General features: G+C 46.4%; 1 protein-coding gene and 1 long non-coding RNA gene across 4 annotated transcripts in view; one reads left to right on the forward strand and one right to left on the reverse strand.

Moving 5' to 3' along the window:
* Positions 1-9,999, reverse strand: part of TBC1D2 (TBC1 domain family member 2) — a 58,539-nt gene extending 48,540 nt beyond the window's left edge. The window contains exons 1-4 of the mRNA XM_077140180.1: positions 9,826-9,999; positions 8,968-9,385; positions 6,584-6,737; positions 1,100-1,247 (exon numbers count right to left, since the gene is read on the reverse strand). Of these exons, the coding sequence (XP_076996295.1) occupies positions 1,100-1,247; positions 6,584-6,737; positions 8,968-9,324 (659 nt within the window). The 5' untranslated portion in view covers positions 9,325-9,385; positions 9,826-9,999. The remainder of the gene's footprint in view (positions 1-1,099; positions 1,248-6,583; positions 6,738-8,967; positions 9,386-9,825) is intronic.
* LOC143666449 (uncharacterized) overlaps positions 9,552-21,510 on the forward strand; it is a 47,710-nt gene continuing 35,751 nt past the window's right edge. For all 3 annotated transcript variants that reach the window (XR_013167642.1, XR_013167646.1, XR_013167636.1), the window contains exons 1-2: positions 9,552-9,626; positions 17,835-17,928. This is a non-coding gene — a long non-coding RNA (uncharacterized LOC143666449). The remainder of the gene's footprint in view (positions 9,627-17,834; positions 17,929-21,510) is intronic.

Here is a 21,510-nt window from a genome sequence, read left to right on the forward strand (position 1 = left end):
TTGTACACGCATTCAGCTCGCTTAATCCTCCGACAACCCAATGAAGTAAGGATTACTGTCACCCCCACCTGACAGAGTGGAGAACTGCCCCCCACCCCAGCTCCGCAAGGGATTACATCCTGCAGGGTGCCCTCCTCGCCCCCTCCCCTGGGGGAACCAACCCTGCCCACCTCCACACTCTCTCCAACCCAAGTCCCTCTGTCCCATCACAAGATGGGCAGCTTAGCCTCCTGCCTGCAGGCCCCAAATGCCAGTGTGGCACTCCAGTCTGACCAAAGCCCACATACAAAATTAGCGTCTGACCAAGGTCAGGGTCGGGTATGGTTTAAATTTCCTACAGCAGCAGCTGTAGGAATAGCAAGCTCATGTTTCTTACAGGCCCATAAATGGCACATTATTAGCCCATTTAACCCCTAGCCAACCTTGTAATTAGGGCGGTTTCCTATTTCCACCTTTTTATAGGGGAGCTGCAGCCCAGAGACATCAGACAACTTGCTGACCGCAGCCCAGCTAGAGAATGCCAGACCCAGGTTACAAACTCAGGCAGTTTGATGTGAAAACCCAGGCAGTATGGCACAAAAACCCGGGCTCGTAACTGCCAGCCCATACTGCAACCTTCTTACAAACTCCTTCCAACCAAGTCTGGCAGTGGGAAGAGGTATACGTAACATATTATTAAATGACAAAAGCCGTTCAGATATGATCGGCACACAATAAATTGCATGTGTTCAAAGTGAACAATTGGCTGCATCTGGCATGCGTTCCCCCCGAGAGACCACTACTGCACAACGTCCAGGAAGCCCTCAATTGCGCACATGTGTATTTGGAAAATACGGAGCACAGAGACAGGCCACAGCTGAGCATGCAGGGCCGATGGTTGCGGGTACTTTAAAACTCATTCTTTCATTTTTCGAGACGTTTCTCAATTCCCACAAAGAACACGCGCTACTTTTATAACAACAAATACCATATTCTAAAGTAATGAAGTGATAAACTGAAGATAAGCCCCCCCTCCACCTTCCTACACAGCCTCCCTGCAGGGGCTTCCACAGAAGGGGCTGCTGGAAGCCTGGCCAGACTCTGGCCCCCAGGCACTTACTGTATTTCAGTTCCCAGGTGCTTGAGGGAAATATTCTGCAGGACCAAGGGCACGGCCGGAACAGGCTCCAAGGCAGCTGCCATGCCCACAAGCCCTGTGGGTGTTTTCACAGGGTACAGGAATTCCTCCAGCTCTGCCTCCTCTGGCTCTGAGGAACAAGGACAGGGAATCAATACATCTGGGTTACCGCACTCTTGGGAAGCTGGGCAGGGGGGCCGTGAGTCTGCTGGGAGCAGGGAAGCAGGGGAGCAGTGGAGCTGTTGCTTGCAGGTTAACAGTATATGAAGAAAGCTTGCTAGGTACCTTCAGACGACCCATAAATGCAGCATAAAGCGCAACCTTCTTGGAATCCCCTTAAAACCGTGCAGACCTGTAGCAAATCCTACACCTGAGAATCCACCTTAAAGATGCAGACAAAGCTTTCTGTGCCAAGAGGTCCACCTGGCCTTGTCTATGACAGCTCCAAACTGGAAATGACTTGAAGAGTTAAAAAATCTGGGAATTGGTTAAATAAGTGCCTTCAAACCATGATATATATTTAAGAACATGGGGAGTGTATCTGGGAAATAATATTATGTGGAAAATCCATATTAAACAAACAAAAAGAAAACTGGAGCCATAACATGATCTTAATTATACAGAAGGTCTCAGAGAAATACACTCCACGATTCTCAGAGTGGTTAAACAGTTCACAAGTGAGCAGGCTAGGTTTTTGTTTTGTTTTACTATTTTTTTTTCAAATTTCCCACAGTAAACATGGGTTAATTTTAGAAATAAAAAAGGATATATGTTCATCAAAAATAGATGTTTGGGGGAGCAAGGGTGGTTAGTTCAGTGGTAGAATTCTTGCCTGCCATGAGGGGAACCCAGGTTCGAGTGCCAGCCCATGCACTTCCCCCAAAACAAACCAATAAGCAAACAAACAAACAAATAAACAAATACTCAACAAATGGTGCTGCAATAACGGGATATTCACACGGAAAAAGAATGAAATGTGACCCCCACCACATTTATACAGTATACAGGAAAAAAAAGGATGTTTATAAAAAGATTTCGCCACACAGAAATATTAGGGTTTACAATAACGAGTATCCAAAAGTAGGTCATTTAAAAATATTAAATGATTCCCAATTTTTTCTTTTAAAAGAGAGTCGGCGAAACCAGTAGTAGAACTTCTTCTGGTTTTCAATAAATAAGTTTTGGGGGGAAAAAAGGGCGGGGCATCAGCAGTGTCTGTCTCTGGGTGACAGGATTTTGGATCATTTCCCTTTTTTTTTCCTGTTCTACTTTTCTATTTTCTGAACAGTGATTCTCATACGTACGGGGCTCAAAGGCAGCTAATGCTAAGGAAGGTCCCAAGGCTCAGAAGCAAGCACTGCGTGAGGGATAAGGAAGAAGGGGTGGGTTTTAGGAAGTTAGTTGCAAGTATTAGAAAAAGCAGAAAAGAACCAAGACCTATTGTGGGATGGCGCAATTTTGATTACGCAGCCCTGTGCTTAGAGAGGGCAGAGAATTCAGGGAAGGGGAGATTTATTTTTGCACCTTGTCTGCCAAAAGGCGAGGGCGTAAAAGCATTAAATACAATGGAGGGTGGGGGTGGGGAGCTGCTCAATCTACTCAATAAACCACTTATACAACTGGAAGGCAAACAACCCATTTGCTAATTCTAATAGGCAGACCTGCCCAGTGTCTGGCCACACCAAAAGCCACACTTTCTGAGTTCCTCCTTCAAGAAAAGCAAACTGAGCATACCCTGGGGCTCTTAGGTGGGAATGGACAAAGTGGGAGGGACCAGCTATGCAGGAAGTTCCAACACACCTGGGAACAGGGCAGCCCAAAGCATCAGGGGTGGGGGGTGTGGAGACAGACTCCTTCCAGCACCCAGCCCCTGGAAGACTGCCTGGAGGGGCTTCAAGAGGGCTTGTGTGTAAGTACCAAAGATAGCAAAGAGCCCCAACCCCAGAGCTGAGGATGCAAGCGCACCAGGGGAGACAGGGCTGGCAACGTGGAATGGGCACTGTGGGGGCTAAGAGGCTGGATCTCAGCTGGCTGGAGAAGCAGGGTCCCCAACTCTGCACAGGAGCAGGAGGTGCCCATTCTGCTGAGACCTCTGCCTTGGGTTCCAAATTTTTAAAGCAGGAAGAATCCACTCCCTCTTCTTCTTCAGGGTTGGGGCAAGGATGAAAGAAGAAAGGCATACAAAAATGTGTGAAAACCACAAAGCTTCACTTTTCAACGTGGTCTCCAATCTGGACTGATCAGCCAGGCTGCCAACACATTTGTCCATATAAGCAAGAATTTCTTGTTTATCAAAACTTTCATCATCTTTATTTCCCCTCATTCAGAAAACCAAGGAACTATGTTTTGTCCAAGATGTTAACATCTTAGCAAGCCCCTCACTAACTGCCACCATCTGTTTTCCTCTGATTTCCCCCTGGGCCTAGATGTGCTCCAACCAAGGACATGCAAGGTGAGACGGGCCGGCCAGGAGAAAACAGCAGCTCAGGGAAGGGGCTTTCACGGCTCAGGTCACAATGGCAGGCAGCAGAGCTCTGACAAACGAAGCCCCTCACTCCTGCTTTTCCCACTAAGCCACATGGCTCATCGGAAGAAGGTGCAAGCTCCCAGGGCGGGGGTGGGGGTGGGGGTGGGGGTGGGGGTGGGTGAGGTGGGGCGTCCAAGGGGCGAGGTATTGCGGGTGGGAGCAGCATATGGGGGAGATGCCACACTTCCCAGAGGAAAGAGAAGTAGGGAGCCAAGGCTCTGGTCTGAGAAACGCCCTTGATGGTGGCACTTGAAGGGCTTTCAGCAGCATTTGTTTCTGCATCTCCTTCTGCCTGAGGCCTAGGAGCTGCCCCACGGCTGAAAAGAAGACATCACTGCCTGGACAGAAAATGGCCAGGGCCACTGCTTCCCCAGGGGCTTGGACAAATGACCAGCCATCTCCTCAGCTGCACACTGGAGCTCGAATTTCAGCTCTGACGTTTTCTTTCTCGGTGAGCCTCAGTTTCTTCCTCTGCAAAATGGGACTAATGCTACCTCCTAGGACTGCTGTGAGGATTAAATAAAATGATGCATGTAAACTGAGACACCAGCACCAGCAAATGAACTGTAGAGCTAGTTTTATGTGCCTCCCACCTATGAAAGCCCTTTGTAAACTGTGTTCTACTTTGCAAACATGTTATTACTATTAGCCTAATAGCTTCCCATTGCACTTTTCTGGCTTCTATGGAAACCAACCTTTTGGGTAAAGTACAAAATAAAAGTGCTGATGCTGAAAAGCTGTAGAGAAATGCTCTGCAGATTGCTCAAGGGCAGTGACAAGACACTTCTCACAAGATGGCATCTCTGTGACTCAAAGTCAGAAGTGGGTCAGGAGGTTTTTGCAGCCCGGGAGCAGGCCCCCGCTTCCTCCCAGGAAGGCTGGAGACCGATGAGGTGGGGCAGCCTGCTTCAGTCCTGCCTCCCCTGGAGGCATCCAGGGGCTACAGGGGCTGGAGAAGGTTCTGTGCAGGCCTGGGTCTGACAGAGTGAGGCTTGCTTGGGGCCCAGGAAAGGCTGAGTGAGAAGAAGCCCATGTCCTGCTTGCTGCCTCTCATACCAGTCTCCTTCCAGGGAGAATGGTGCCCTGGCCACCTGCAATCATCCCCCTCATGCCCATGACACAAAAGAGCAGGGGCTGGCCCAGAAAAGACTGGGGTGTGCTGACCCAAAACCACAGAACGAAAGGAACTGGTTTACCACAGCATAAGAAGCTTGTGGGAGCCGAAAGCCAATGTCTTTTTTTTTTTTTAACATGGACAGGCACCAGGAATCGAACCCGGGTCCTCTGGCATGGCAGGTGAGCATTCTTGCCTGCTGAGCCACCGTGGCCTGCCCGAAAGCCAATGTCTTGATAACCTGGCTCTTCAGATCTCGGTGCAGGATGCACAGGGGTTCTGGGACCATGAGGGTTTCTCACTGTGTCTGGCTGAGCTGACCTGGGCAGCTGCACGCATTCAGGCTGCAATTTTCTGCGTGGCCAAAGGTGTTTGGATCCTAGGCCAATGGGGAGAAGGGTGGAGAAGTGCAGAAGCAAAGAAACTCCCTGAAAGCATAAAACACCCAAAAGCTTCCCTGAGGAAATTCATGCTGATGCTTATCTACAGTAAAAAGGAGTAATTATCATAAAAACTAATCCAATATGACTGGTGTCCTTATGAGAAGTGGGGACAGAGAGGGAGACACACAGTGGGGAAGGCCAGGTGAAGACAGAGGCAGAGACCGGAGTGAGCAGCTACAGCCAAGGAGTGCCAAGGATGCCCAGGAGCTACCAACAGCTGGAAGAGGTAAGGAAGGAGTCTCCCCTGCCAGTCTCAGTGGATGCCCAACCCTGTCCACACCTTGATCGCGGACACATGGCCTCCAGGATGTATGAGAACAAAATCTGTGAAGCCACTCAGTTAGTGGTACTTTGTTACAGCGGCCCCAGGACACTAGGACATGAGGCCTGAGCCAAACAACAGCAGTGTGGAGCAGTCTGTACCTGGTGTGCAGGTCAGAGGGCAAAAATGGCCAGAAGCCAGTGACTGACCAGACAGGCCAACTGAGGAGAAAGGCTTGAGGGTGACTCCCAGTTGCTTCAGCAATGGTAGGGAAGGGAAACTGGGGGAGAAGGGTTAGGGCAGATGAGCTCAGCCTGGGGCATGAAAAACATGCAGGCACAGAGGTTGGGGGCTCTGGGCAAGATGCCCTTCTGCAGCCACTCTGCCTTACGTCAACTGCAGAGGCATTTCCTCACTCTGCTAGGACCTCTTTTTCGAGGGTCCTAGAGAGGCAGCTGTCGGGGGGGGGGGTCTGGCCCGATGCTAAAACCTGCCAATCATACCTCTGGCTGCAGTGGGGGAGGGGGGAATGTGTGATCTCCCAGGCTCCTTCCTGATGGAATGTTCTAGGATTTGGGTTCAAGCCACTCCATTTGTTAGGGACCCAGGGGGGTAAATGATTCAGCCTTATGGGACCACCGGGGATGAAATCACTGATCAAGTGCAGATGCATTTGTGCAAGAAGCAGTGGCAACAACCACACTTTCTCCTTAACCTCCCTCACTGCAACCCATCGAGGACAGGGTGCTGAGACTCTCCCCTGGTGGTCACCTCACAGCTGCTTTGTCGACTGAGCTCTGACAACATGTAGGCCTTGTTCCCCCAATTTACAGGCGTGGGTTCATTTATGCCTCATGAGAGCCCTAAGGAGCAGATGTAATTGACCATCCCCATTTAGCAGGAAAGGAAAACAGCTCAGGGAGATTAAGTGGCATGCCCAAGATTACACAATGTGAGGATTCAGCCCAGGTGGCCAGTCTCCAGGCCCTTTTCTTCACCTTCCACAGGCCGCTGCTACTCCCGAATCCTGAGACCCATCCCCAGCTTCCTGCTTCTTTGGCAGAGGCCTCCTCCCGCCCGCACCCCACAGAAGGCTAAGGGCTCGGTCACCCCAGAGTACCTAGCTGGAGGTGCAGGGTGGGCTGGTCCCCAGCCAGGACGGCAGTAGGATTGGCGGCGGTGGCGGCAGGGGTGGCAGGTGGGCCATTGTGGAACTCCCAGCGCTTCATCTGCAGTTGCTGCAGCCAGTACAGCATCACTTGCTTGGAGGCAGCCTGTGGAGTATAAGGGTTAGCTGGCAGGGCCCTGGGTCTGGAGACAGGGCCTGAGGCTGGGGGCCTCGCCACGGTGTGGGAGCCGGGAGAGGTCAAGGGAGGCTGTCACTGCAGGGGGCACCTGCCCCTGAAACCCCAGTACGGAGGCTGAGGGAAGAACAGTAGTGGCCCTGGGACTCCAGCTGCCGCTGTGTAGAATGCAGTCATCCCTCTTGCCTTGGGGATCTGCCTAAATAGTGATGTGCACAGGGACTGGAAAGCCATGTGCTCACGGGAGGGCACTGGCCTTGTGGGCCCCTCCAGCTGCTCCAGTACTCCTGCCACAGCCGGTGCTAGCAGCAGGGTACAGAATAATGGGGCAGGAGCCCCCTCTCTCAAGAGGCCCATGAGGCTGGGGGACCCCACAAACCCAGCCTATTGAGGAGGCATCAAATAAAGTGATGCCCAATTTCTCTTTCTACGCAGCCCCTCCCATGGCTTCTCCATGGCGTTCATGCTGACAGCTCAGCCTAAACCCAACACCACATGGGATTCATCCCATTGACAAGTGTGTACTGAGCACCCACTGTACGTCAGGACCGTGCCAAGCACTTGGGACACTGGGTGAGCTGACCAATGTGCTCCCCGCCCTCCTGGATGAGTCTCTGAGGAGGATATCCAAGGATGTCCCATGGTCTCCCCAAACCAGTTTCCTCCCTCAGGGACCTGATTCACCCGCCAGCCAGCCAAGCGCTTGGACCATCCCGGAGTCCTCAGCATCTCTTCCTCCCCACTCTCGCTGCCCTGGTTCAGCCACTGCCTCTCCCCAGTACTTCCTGGTGGACTCCATCCTCCGTCCTCTGCCCAGAAGCTAGTCCAAGCTTTCAAAAACATCCTAATCTCACAGTACTTCCCTGCTTAGGCCTGTAACACCTTCCCCCAGCCTACAGGACAAGGCCCAAGTTCCTTGACCTCATTCACAAATGGCCCTGCCCTTGGCCTGTCCCTCAACTCCACCTCTTGGGCATTTCTAACCCAGGCTCCTGGGACGTGCCTGAGCATTTCAGGCTGTATCCAATTGTCCTGTCTGTGCTCCTGGGGCTCTCTAGGCCTGGAATGCTCTTCTCCTTCTTGTCTGCATCCCTCTTCCAACCCTGAGATGTTGTCCTTTTCCAGGAGGCCCTCTCTGGACAGCCCCTCCCATCTAGGGAACAGACCTTTCTCTGTGACCACTCTTTTCTCCTGGGGACTTATGGTATCTCTAACAGTTTACTGTGGGGCAGTTCTGCTCTGTCTCCCACTCCAGGGTCTACAGCACTGAGCCAGGCGTATGCGTGGATCCATGGAATAGTACAAACTATGTATTGGAGATCCTGGATCCATCCCTGAACCAGTGGGGGAGGGAGGTGTGAGCCACGAGACCTCTAAAATGCCTTCCCAGGCACAGAATTCCTGGTCCCTATTGTTTTAAAGAAGGCCCTCATTTGGGTCACCAGCCAGGCTCAGCCAGCAAAAAGAATTGAAACTGCAGCTTCATCCAGGGGTTCAGCACACATCAGATGGCTGGAGGGGCTGGCGGAGAGGGGAGTGTCATATCCTGGCCACACTCCTCTCTGATGCTCAGACAACGGGCAGCGGAGAGCTGTCTTTCCTACTAAGCGATGGAGCAGCTCCACTTGACCCGAACACTGACTGCAGGCCCACTGCCGCGTGCATGTTTGTGAACTTAGCTTCCTGCTGATGGGAGGACAGGTTTAGACAAGCCAGGATGAACTGAAACCTAAGCCAACGTTTTCTCAGCATTCCCTCCTCTTGGCCAAGCAGCAAGAAAAATGAATTGGAACGGTGGCTTCAAGAGTGGCCAAAGAGAAGCAAAGTCCCTACACCTCGTCTTTGCTTCAGTCCCCAGTAAGGAAGTTAAAAGAAACTGCATTATTAGGCACACTCAAAAGTAACGTTTCATCTGGCAGTGAGAAGTGGAAAGACTTAGGGGTTCCAAGTGTGCATTACCTGCCTCTCTGGTGTGTGACCTGGCGCCATGGACTTCGACTCTCTTAGACTCAGTTTCTTGGTCTGTGAAATGGGTGTATCACCTCCCGCCTGGCCTAGCTGGCAGAGCGAAGGCGCTTTGGAAAGCCCAGAGCGCGGGGCACCGGCCTGGAGTCGCTGTCCGGGTCCATTTACGGCGCCCCCCCCCCCCCCCGTGCCTGGGAACAAGCCCCGCCGAAACGCAGGACACCGCTCCGTTTACCTTTAGGGTGATCACCCGGCTGGGAGTCTTGATTTCAAAGGTGCCCTCCTCGGCGTCTGCCTTGCAGTCAAAGACCGCCCCGGAGAGGTCGATGCTGTCCAAGGGGTTGGCATCCTGCGCGGTCCGCGAGTAGTACAGGTGGCATTTCCTCTCGTCGTAGAAGAACCAGCGCGACTTCCACCCGCGGATGGGCCCTTTGCCGCCGAACTTACTCAGATAGCCGCAGAGTTTCCTGGGCTCCGTGTCCGGGGCCCGGGCGCAGCCCCCCGACTCCTCGCGAACCCACACCTCGGGGCCCGGGGCCCGGGGCTCTTCAGGCCAGGGGTCGGCCGGGCTGGACTCGGGGGGCTTCTCCATCCCCGCCTGTCGGCCACCGCGGAACGGCGCCTGGGCCAAGAGTCCGCTCCTCGGCCGGCGCCTAGAGGAAGGAGACCCAGAGCCAGGGCGGGGCCGCTGAGCCGGGTGCGCCCGGGAGACTGAAACCGCGGTCGGTGCCGCGGGTCACGCCCGTCTCCCGCCGTCCCCGCCCCGCCCCCACAGGCCCCGCCCCGCCCCCCACAGGCCCCGCCCCCACCACAGGCCCGCCCCGGCCCCGCCCACTTCTGGCTTTTCCGCTCGCCCGTCCGCCATCTTTACTGAGGGCAGCCTTGGTATCTGAGGTGGGTGTGAAGGTCCGAGGGGTGGTAGCACTAAGCTAGGTTAACCAGCAGGACGGATGCGAGAAGAGAGGCCTGCCCCTGATTACACTGCCTTGGCAGTTCGCAGAAAGATGGTCCCTTCTCGCGCCTCATGGGCCTCACGGCTTTGTCCCCCTTCCTCCCCAGCAGGGCCCACGTTAGCCACTGTCGGAGGGCGCACCCTCAGGCCATTGGTTGTGTGGGCCGCTGGACTCGCGGCCTCGCTTCCGGTCTCACTTTCGGAGCCTGAGCTCCTGGGCTCCGGGGCTGTACCGGCACTCGCGTTTCTTCCAGAAGTTATGGCAGCAGCGCTCCGTGATTGTGTGCGGGTGATCTGTTTCCCTGACCCTCCGCTGGTCCTCCCCCACGTCTGTCTCATCCCTACTAACTGCCTTCCAGCCCCGGAAGGGCGTGATGCATGCGCGGCACGCCGGGCACTGGCGGGGGGGTGGGGGGGGGGTGGTGGTGCGGTGGTCCCAGAAGACCCGGGTGCCACGCCCGGGGTGGGGGTGGGGGGCTGATCTCAATAGGTTTTATAAATAAGTAGGTGTTGTAAGAAGAAATAAAGCAAGGTAAAATTACATGGCTAAGAGATTTAAAGTGGAGTCTGGAGATTGTTCTTAAGCAGGTGTCAGCCAGACACCACAAACTGCGAGTGTACAAAGACGCAAGCAATAATGTGCCTCAAAACTCTTAAGGACATTGGATACCATAAAGCTATTAACCTGAAGGAAGACGGAAGTACAAATAGTCACTAGCCACGAACAACTTACCTAATCATCTCTCTTTTTTTTTTTTTTTTTTTTTTTGCATGGGCAGGCACTGGAAGGAATAATCTCTGTTTTTTATTTTCTTTCAAAACCCCTCCCTGGAGGACCCAAGACAGAAGACTGAGTTGCTACCTAAATCTGAGCTCCCCAAATTGCAGGTGTAAGGTCCCCTCCTCCCTCTTGTGACGCTTATGTATGTAGTGGAGAAGCTTAGCCTACCCATAGGTATGCCTAGGAGGACCTCTTTTGATGTTCAGATGTGGCCTGTCTCTCTCTCAGCCCAACTCTGCAAGTGAAATCATTGCCTTTCCCCCTCCATGGGAGGTAACATCCAGGGATGAAAGTCTCCCTGGCCGTGTGGGAGATGACACCCAGGGATGAGGCTGCCCTAGCACGGGAGGATCAACAAATGCCATCCTGACCAAAAGGGGGGAAAGAAGTGTAACAAGGTATCAGGGGCTGAGAGATTTCAGTCGAGTGGAGAGGCTACACTGGAGGTCACTCTTATGCATGCTTCGGTTAGACCTTGCTACCTATCATAACCTGCCAAACCCCAACCAGGACCATTCCTGCCAATCCTAAAGAACACCTAGGACAATATATAAGACATTTTCTCCAAAATGTCTCCCCTTTTAAAGAACTCCAGTAAACTAATGAAGACCCATCTCAAATGGCAGTCATCTCCATCTGAAGGCCACACCCACAATTGAGTGGATCAATCTCCATGGAAGCAATCCAACCGCAGGTTTCCGCCTTCCAATATTGAATTAGGATTAAAGGACATGGCTTTTCTGGGGTACGCAATACTTTGAAACCAGCACAGTACCTAATTTTATGTTTATAATTTGGCGTGGGTTTTTTTTTTTTAACTTAAATATGATGCTGTATAATTTCCAAGCTCCTTTAACCTAAATCCACACCAGTCTACCCGAAGAGTTGTTTTGATAATTAAGTAAAGTTATGCCTGTGAAATTCTTAGTGCAGAGCATGGGAACTGTAAATGCTCAATAAATGTTAACTATAATTAAAGCTCAGTATCATAGACCTCTAAGGCAAAAAAACATTAAGCCACAAAGAGAGTGGTTGAGTTGTATACCAAAGTTCACAGCATTGAAAACTCAGAAACACTGTGATTGCAATGAGATTTTAATTCAACATTTTAAGTCTTTCTTGCCAGTTTTGCCACTAACTCCTTTTTCTGTCCTGGGATATAATCAAGGATTCCACATTGCATTTAGTTATCATGTCTCCTTAGTTTTCTCCAAATCAGGGCAATTTTTCAGTACTTCCTTGTTTTTCATGATGCTGAGAGTTTTGAAGAGTACTGGTCAAGTATTTTCTAGGACACCCCTTTATTTGGTTTTGTCTAGTGTTTTCTCATGCTTAGGCTGGGGGTGTGGGGTTTTGGTGCCCTTCTCAGCACATGATATCAGGATTTGGGATAGCTGCATGGTGTTGTTAATTCTGATCACTTGGTTACAGTGGGCTCTGCTATGTTTCTCCCTGTGAAGTTACTGTTTTCCTCTTTCAATATTCTTTGGAACTGGGACACTAAGTACTAGCCACACTACATGGGAGGTGGTAGCTTCACCTTTAGAGGAGTTGAGAGGATTTTTTTTCCATCCTATCAAGATGATTCTAATGTTCTAATGTTCTTTTTCAAGAATAAATGTGGAAATGTTCTCATATAGACTGGTGGTAAATGTATAGCTATGTGATTATTCCAGGAGCCATTGATTGTACGCTTAGTATGGGTTTATGGTGTGTGGATAAAACTGTTAAAATTCATTTTAAAGAATAACAGAAACAAGAATGTATTTATCTATTTTAATAAAATCAAGTATGGTCTATCTAATTTAATCTGTATGGTAAGCTTATCTAAACAACATAATTACATGGAACATGGAATAGGGAATGAGATCTTGTTATTTTGTACAGGTTGATGTAATGCCCTAATACATCCCAGAGTAATTTGGGCAGTGTGCCAGTTTGAATCTCTTGTGGACCCCAGAAGAGCCAAGTCCTTTAATCCTCATTCAGTATTGCTGGGTGGGAGCTTTTTGATCATCCATGGAGATGTGACCCACCCAATTGTGGGTGGTAACTTTTGATTAGATGGGTTTCGTAGAGATGGATCTCCACCCATTCAAGGTAGGGTTGTTTACTGGAGTCCTTTAAGAGGGAACCATTTTGCAAAGAGCCACAAGAGCCCACGCAGCCAGAGACCTTTGGAGATGAAGAAGGAAAACACAGCCAGGGAAGCTTCATGAAACAAAAAGCCGGGAGAGAAAGCTAGCAGTAACTCTGCTTTCTCTCCTGGCTTTTTGTTTCATGAAGTGTGCCCTTCCAGCTGGGAGAGAAACTCCGAATTTCAGCAGCCTTTTTTGAGTGATGGTAACCTCTTGTTGGTGCCTTAATTTGGACATTTCCATAGCCTTGCCTTAATTTGCACATTTTCATGGCCTTAGAATCGTAAACTTGCAACTTAATAAATTCCCCTCTTTAAAAGCTGTTTTGTTTCTGGTATATCTCATTCTGGCAGATTACAAACTAGAACAGGCAGATAATTTTAAAAACATATATTTGCAAAGTCTCTTTGAGGGACTGGAGGAAAATGTGAAAATATTAAACTTCTTCATCTGGGGAATTCCTGATATCCTTGCAAGAATTAGGGACTCCCAATTTAATAAGCCAAATCTTCAATCTTGGGGCTTGCCCTTATGAAACTTATTCCGGCAAAGGAGAAGCTAAGCCTACTTATAATGATGCGAAGAGTCACCCCCAGAGAACCTCTTTTGTTGTTCAGATTTGGCCTCTCTCTTTCAGCCAACTCTGCAAATAAACTCACTACCCTCCTTCCAGGAGGGTAAATCTCCTTTGCAATGTGGGACTTGACTCCCAGGCATGAGCTTAGCCCTGGCATTGTGGGATTGAGAAAGCCTTCTTGACCAAAAGAGGGGAAAGAAAGGAAACAAAATTTCAGTGGCTAAGAAATTTCTAATAGAGATACAGAGATATCTATTATATGGATATTCCTTTTTAGTTTATGCTATTTTAGAATAGTTACAAGGAAATAAGTGAAACTGTTGGACTGAAATCCGGTAGCCTTGGTTCTTGATGATTGTACAACTATATAGCTTTTACAATGTGAGAGTGTGATTGTGAAAACATTGTAGCTAACACTCCCTTTATCCAGTGTATGGGTAAATGAATAAGAAAATAAAGACAAAAATAAATAAATAAATAATGGGGGGGTGTAAGGGGTGTTTTTTTTATTATTAATTTTTTTTGGAGTAATGAAAATTTCTGAAATTGATTGTGGTGATGAATGCACAAATATGTGATGATACTGTGAGCCACTGATTGTATACTTTGGATGATTATATGGCATGTGAATATGTGAATAAAAGTGCATAAAAATAACAATAAAAAAGAAGAGATGAGAAAAGGTAAAAAAAAAAAACTACTGCAGTGAGCCTGCAATAAATAATGCTTGTGAGAGGGGAAAAAAAGAATATGGATAAGAACAGCCAAAACTTTGGTGAAAAAGAAGAGCAACTGGAAGGGATTTGGCCCACCAAATATTTAAATTTACTAATTCACTAATCAATCAGCAAGTATTTATACAGTGCATTCCTCCATGTACCGTATGAAACGTTGAGGATACAGTGGAAAACAGAACGAGGTCCCAGCTTCCCCAGAGCTTTCATTCTAATTAAAGTGGAGATGGGCGGGCAACTGTGGCTCCGTAGCAGAGCTCTTGCCTGCCATGCCGGAGACCCGGGTTCAATTCCCAGAGCCTGCCCATGCCAAAAAAAAAAAAAGGGAAAGAAATCACTCATACAGGGAAGACTGGCTGGATGAGGAGGATATGATGTTTTCCACAAACCTACAACAGCTCTAAAAAATAAATTTAAAAAAGAGAGAGAGAGATAGATAGGTAAACAAGAACATGAACACAGTAATTTCAGATTCTCATAAGTGCTAGGAAGGAAGCAAACAGAGGAACAGAATTCAGGCAGCTGTGGTACAGGACCCGACAACATCAATGGGGTAGAACACAAAGTTCAGAAAGTCACCCAAATATATACAAATAATTTATTACAATAATAAATAAATTATTTATTGCAGTATTTCTCAACCTTTTTTTCATTATCACCCCCTAAGGGAGACTTTTTAGACTTTTTTTCCCCCAAAGCACTCCCTCTCATGAAATTTTAATACTACAGATACAATTTATATCTGTCTATGCAACATGTGCATATGTGTGCTTTTTTAGCTTTTTTTTTTATTAATTAACGGAAAAAAAAGAAATTAACCCAACATTTAGAAATCTTACCATTCTACATATGCAATCAGTAATTCTTAACATCATCACATAGATGCATGATCATTGTTTCTTAGTACATTTGCATCGGTTTAGAAGAACTAGCAACACAACAGAAAAAGATATAGAATGTTAATATAGAGAAAAAAATAAAAGTAATAATAATAGTAAAAAAAAAAAAACCTATAGCTCAGATGCAGCTTCATTCAGTGTTTTAACATGATTACTTTACAATTAGGTATTATTGTGCTGTCCATTTTTGAGTTTTTGTATCTAGTCCTGTTGCACAGTCTGTATCCCTTCAGCTCCAATTACCCATTATCTTACCCTGTTTCTAACTCCTGCTGGACTCTGTTACCAGTGACATATTCCAAGTTTATTCTCAAATGTCGGTTCACATCAGTGGGACCATACAGTATTTGTCCTTTAGTTTTTGGCTAGACTCACTCAGCATAATGTTCTCTAGGTCCATCCATGTTATTACATGCTTCATAAGTTTATCCTGTCTTAAAGCTGCATAATATTCCATCGTATGTATATACCACAGTTTGTTTAGTCACTCTTCTGTTGATGGACATTTTGGCTGTTTCCATCTCTTTGCAATTGTAAATAATGCTGCTATAAACATTGGTGTGCAAATGTCCATTTGTGTCTTTGCCTTAAGTCCTTTGAGTAGATTCCCAGCAATGGTATTGCTGGGTCGTATGGCAATTCTATATTCAGCTTTTTGAGTAACTGCCAAACTGCCTTCCACAGTGGTTGCACCATTTGACATTCCCACCAACAGTGGATAAGTGTGCCTCTTTCTCCGCATCCTCTCCAGCACTTGTCATTTTCTGTTTTGTTGATAATGGCCATTCTGGTGGGTGTGAGATGATATCTCATTGTGGTTTTGATTTGCATTTCTCTAATGGCCAGGGACATTGAGCATATATGTGTGCTTTTTACATAAAATGAGAAAGACTTTTTTGTACTTCAAGGAGCAATTTTTGCCTCCTTAGAGGCAGTGTCACCCCCACTGAGAATGCACTACAGAGTATGGGGTAGAGTTAGAATTTCAAATCAGAGAGGGAAACCATCAGTTCTACAGTAAGTTGGTTTAGATACTTACTTCATATTATTTACCAAGAGAGTTCAGGAAGATTAAAGAATTGCATATAAAAAAGTGAAGCCATAAGAACAGCCAAAGAAAATAAAGGCAAATATTTGTCATCTTGGCTAGAGGAAAGAAAGACTTTTATAAGCAGTATCAAAGGCAAGAAACAGAGACTAAAGATTGCTAGATTGGCCACAGAAACATTTCAAATGTGTGTACAAGGAAAACATCAGGAGGCATGAAGAAAAGGCAAGTACAAAGTGAGGAAAATATTTGGATCATGTTACAAAAAATAAGATACACAGTTAATAGTTATAGTCAATAAGAAAAAGAAACTATGGAAATAATGGGCAAATGAATAATCCCATCAAAAAGAAGCCATACACATGGCTGATAAATGCGGAAGACAAAACAAAACAGCCTTTAACCTCTCGAGTAACTTTCAGTAGTCACTTTTGTAAGTTTTTTGTCTGTTTGCTTGTTTCTGACGATAATTTGTGTTCCTTCGATATGGGGAAAGCAGCTACCCTCAGTCTTTGCTGGGATGCAGGTCTGTGGAGGGTATAAATTGGTACAAGGGTTATGAAGGTAATTTGGCAATAGGGACAAAAAGCCCAGATATTTTCCATGTCCCATGGCTGAGTTCAATTTGTAAGAATTTATTATAAGGGAAAATCAGTTGCTTACAAATATGTTCATTACAGGGAAAAAATGCCTAAGACTCAGGGGTTGGTTAAATAAGTGACTAAACACTTTTTTTTTTGCAGAAGGATATGGAAGATGTTAAGTGCTAAAAGTAGGTACAAAACCCTTTGTGTGAAAGATTTATAAGATCAAGATATATGGGTAGTGTATATACATACTTAAAAGCAAGGTGGAAAAGATAAAAAATTAAGACAGAAAATTAAAACATTTTCATTTTCTTCTGTCTTTCTGTATTTTTAATGGTTAAAAATTTTAATAGCCTTAGCCTTTTAAAAACTGTGCTTGTAAGTAGTTGTCTATACCTGTACTTAATTTACTCCAAAGTTGAATATAGTTCCTTATCTCAAGAATGAAGAGCAGAAACCTTTTCTTGAAGCTCCATTCCTCCCCAAACAATCAAGAGAGTCATATATAAAAACAAATTTAAGGGGGTGCAAGGGTAGCTCACTGGTAGAATTCTCGCCTGCCATGCAGGAGACCCGGGTTCAATTCCTGGTCCATGCACTTCCCCAAAAACAAACAAACAAAAATTCAACAAATGGTGCTGCAATAACAGGATACTCACATGGAAAAATAATGAAATGTGACTGCACACACACATACACACACACAAAGCAAAAAGCAAATTAATTCAGGAGTTTTCTTAGAGGAAAAAATACATTCAGTTCTCTGGAGTTGTAAATTAAAGACACAGACTGGAAGTCTATCATTTTCTCGGCAAAGAGTTAGAGGGACTAAACAATTCCCGACCTGAGTTGCAGAGAAGGTGAACTTTCCTGGAAACCCACCCAGGGCACAGAGCTTAGAGCATCCACAAAATTTCTCGGAAGCTTTATCTTTTATAAGAAGAAAAAATGACCATCCACATCAGACAGTTTACTATCCAATGTTTTTGTTTTTTTTGTTTTTATTACATGGGCAGGCACCGGGAAACGAACCCGGGTCCTCAGGCATGACAGGTAAGCATTCTTACCTGCTGAGCCACCGTGGCCCACTATACAATGTTTTAAATTAATTCCCCCAAACATAAGAGTTACCCCTCTCCCTTCCCCACCATCCGTCCCAGCCAACCACCTCTGTTCTGGTAGGTGGGGCAGGGGGTACAAGCCCCATCTGGGGGGTGGGGGTGGGGGTACCAGGAAAGCTGGCCACTGCATTTTTTTTTTTTTTACATGGGCAGGCACTGGGATTGAACCCGGGTCCTCTGGCATGGCAAGGTGGCATGGCAGACAAGCGTTCTTGTCTGCTGAGCCACCGTGGCCCGCCAACCACTTCATTTTTTTTGTTTGCAGATTCCAACCTTTTCGGGTGTCGGTTTTCTCATCTGGTTAAATAGGGAAAAAACTTTCTCAGGATATCCCACTGCATGTTTGAGAAGACCAGAAGGTAAGAATGGAAAAATTTTCAGCTTATGTCCTACATTTGCATTAATAACAGCATGCTCAGAGACAGCCCAGGAAAAAAGAAAATGAAGGAAAAAAGAGAATTAAGTTTTAAGTTTAGGGATGTTAGAAGGGAATCCTGTTGATTTAAATTCTAATGATTTGTTTCTTATTATTATGGTTACTAGCTGCTAAGAGGTTGGCAGACAGCGACACCTAGTGGTCATTTTAGTATACTGCCCTCTGGGATATTTGATATACTGGAGCTCTTTTTGCAAGACTGAGGAACATTTGGGGGGCGTCTAAAAGAAGCACCAAACATTCCTCCCTCTCTCCAACATATCCCAAACAGGCAGGTTAATTTGACACCCTTAAAACCAATATAGTTTAAATATTTCTTCAACCCATTTCTTCAGGGAAAGCATGAGCAATGGATTTTCAAATTTTCAATCAGCAAAGCATGGGTTTCTTTGTATTCCATATAAGGATTTATTCTACGCACTAATGAAACAGCATGCTTTATCTGGAGTTGTCTTCCATGTCAAATTCTTTCTTCCCTCACTATGGAATAATTTTAATTCACTTATTAAGGGAGGGGTAACTTACATGAATGAGCTTATTGAAATTATGTTTTTAAAAATTTTAGGCTTCTAGTCAGCAAAACATCATGTGCCTTCTAACATATCCATTTTTGAAGCAATGTCATCTTCAATTGAGAATAATCCCAAAGAATTCATGTTTATTCGACACACAGGATTTTCAGATAATTAGGTTTTAGGAGAATTTGGCTCATTCAAAACCACAAGTCATTTGCAAAAGAGATTCCCCATTGGCACTTTTTCTATAAAATACTGAATTAGGCAAGCAGTGACTATTGTGACTGGAGGACAGAGAAGCAATGCTTAGTTCTGCATGCATGCCTCATAATATGGCATGATCTTGGAGCCAAAATAGACTCCCAAAGTTACCTGGCAGGATCATTTTAATGAACGTCTGTGGCAGCAGTCAAATCATGCTTGTCTGAACGTAATGGAAAATCCATTTCCACCCAGCAAGCACACATTTCACAGCCCAGCTGTCATTTCGTTATAAAAATCTTGAAAGAAATTACTTAACACTCCTGGCATTGAACCCTGTTCGGGTTTACATTCCATTTCAAATTCTGAATGCGAACCAGGTTTTGCAAAAGGAACTTCAGTTCCAGGGAAGATTGCTTTGTAAACTATTTGACATTTTAAAGAACGAAATACGCGGGGGAATTCTGTTTAGCTTAATTTTCACACATTTATAAGTCAGAGATCTAAAAATTGTAGCCGTCCGGGTTTTATGTTCTTGGTAGGCTTGACGAGAAATGCGGCGCCATCACTGAATGGGTTGGGAAGGTGCTCCCAAGGGGCCAGGCTTCCGTGCTCTCAAAATCAGGGGGTTCCCCAAGGCTGCTCTCTCCCAGGGCTGGTTGGTCAATAGGTCCTTGAAGCCCATTGGGTTCTGGAGTGGGTCTGACGCGCCCAGCTCTGCGCTGCTGGCTTTCCTGGTTTCAGCTCTGTGAAGGCATCCCAGGCCCATCCTGGGTCAGGCTCTTGAACTACGGGCCCCGAACCTCAGGCAATGCCACGGATATATTCTTGGGGGGGTTCTGTCAATCACTTATAAAATTAAAAAAAAAAAATTACCATGTTAGGTGAAATAAGCCGGATGCCAAAAGACAGATTATTTTATGATGTCACTGGTATGAAATAATTAGAATAAGCAAATTCATAGTCGGAAACGAGACTGCAGATTACCAGGGGCTGAGGTGGGGGGCGGGGAATGGGGAGCTAATGCTTAATTGGTACAGAGTTTCCATTTGGGGTGATGGGTAAGTTTTGGTAGTGGAGGCTGGTGATGGTAACACAACATTGTGAGTGTAATTAATACCACTGAATTGTGTACTTGAAAGAAGTTAAAATAGGAAATTTTATGTTGTATATATATTTCCACGACAAAATAAACACACAGAACTATATAACACAAAGAGTGTTCCCTAATGCAAACTATGGACTTTAGTAAATAATAGAATGATATTGGTTTATCAATGGAAACAAATATACCACACTAATGCAAAATGTTAATACCAGGGAAAACTATGTATATGTTGTGGGGTACACGGGAAGTCTTCTTTCAGCATGACTTTTCTGTAAACCCACAACTGCTCTAAAAAATAAAGAGAAAAAAGATTGTACTTTCATGCCAAGATAATCAACAACAACAAAAAATTTAAACAAGCATGTTCTGCGTTATCTGAATCCAGTTACTTCTGACTGTTACCAGACAAAGGCAGTGAATTACTCTGCCCTATGTGCTCAAATAACCAATTCCTGAGACACTGGGGTTTCAAAGAGAGAAAAGTTTATTATTAGGTGCAAAGTGGGAGATCTGTTGGCCTGTTGGCCCCAAATCTCTCTCTCTGAACTGCTATAATTCTGATAGTTGTATAGAATTAAAAGATGGGCAGGTTTAGGATAATGAGCACAGTGGCCCCAGATGATTAATTAGAGGTCATCTAATTATTTGGCATGAGCAGACTGATGACACACCTAGCCACAGAATGTATTGTAAGAAAATGGGGGCCTTAATATGATGATGGGTGTGATTTTTAGTATTATTAGGAGGCCTAGGTGACTTGTTAGTTAGAGTCTAAGTTTCTGTGCATGTCAGGGGGGCCCACTTTGGTAAGATCCAGTCTCGGTTACTAAGATAACTTTGGACTTGGGGTGGGTTAGTTCTGGGCTGACCCAAGACCCTGCATTAGTAAACACCAGGGGCTGTCTTTAGTGATTACAAGGCTCCAATGTTGAAAAACTGGATAACTGATGACAAGTGAAAGCTAGTCACAAGCTTTCTATAACCAGGGGCAGAAGGTAAAGGTTATATAATCATTCTCAGAGATCAAGGGAGTTGGATTACAATCTAGAGATTTCAGGTATTTCCCTCTGTCTACTCCAATATACCGAAGGGCAAAAAGGAATACCTATATAATGATTCAGCAATCAAAATCATCCCTTAGATCGTGATTTCTCGGTTACCTGATGATGCATTATAAGGGAGTAGGACAGAGGGTGCTTCGGCACTGGCTGGCTGTGTCCACGTTGTGATGTTCCCACTTCCCAGCACAGCGACCTGGTGGCGCTCACCCCTGTGGGTGGCCTGAGCTGCAGACGGAGAGGGCTAACCGTTCCCTCTCTGGGTGCCTGTGAGGTCGGAATGGGATTATTTCCATTTCAGCCCCGAATGGGTGTCCCATTGAGCAAGGACTTGATTTGTGGGTGCCATCTGGCTGACCCCATGGTTGTCCATGGCGCATGAGATAAGAGTCACAGGTGGACTTAAAGGAAGAAATGCTGTACAGCAGCCGCCGAGTGGTATCATGGTGTGCTGAATAAACATACCTTTCAGAGTAGCTGAAATACAAAAAAGTGGTGTGACAATAGTGTTATCCCACCAGGCAGGCTGAATGCAACCAACACACGTAAGGGCTGGGGACGGGCTGATTGTGAGCTGCAGGTTTTTCTCAGGGAAACCTCATTATCCCAACAGATGAGTGTTG

This window comes from Tamandua tetradactyla, chromosome 2, assembly GCF_023851605.1.
Source record: "Tamandua tetradactyla isolate mTamTet1 chromosome 2, mTamTet1.pri, whole genome shotgun sequence".
NCBI classification, from domain to species: domain Eukaryota; kingdom Metazoa; phylum Chordata; class Mammalia; order Pilosa; family Myrmecophagidae; genus Tamandua; species Tamandua tetradactyla.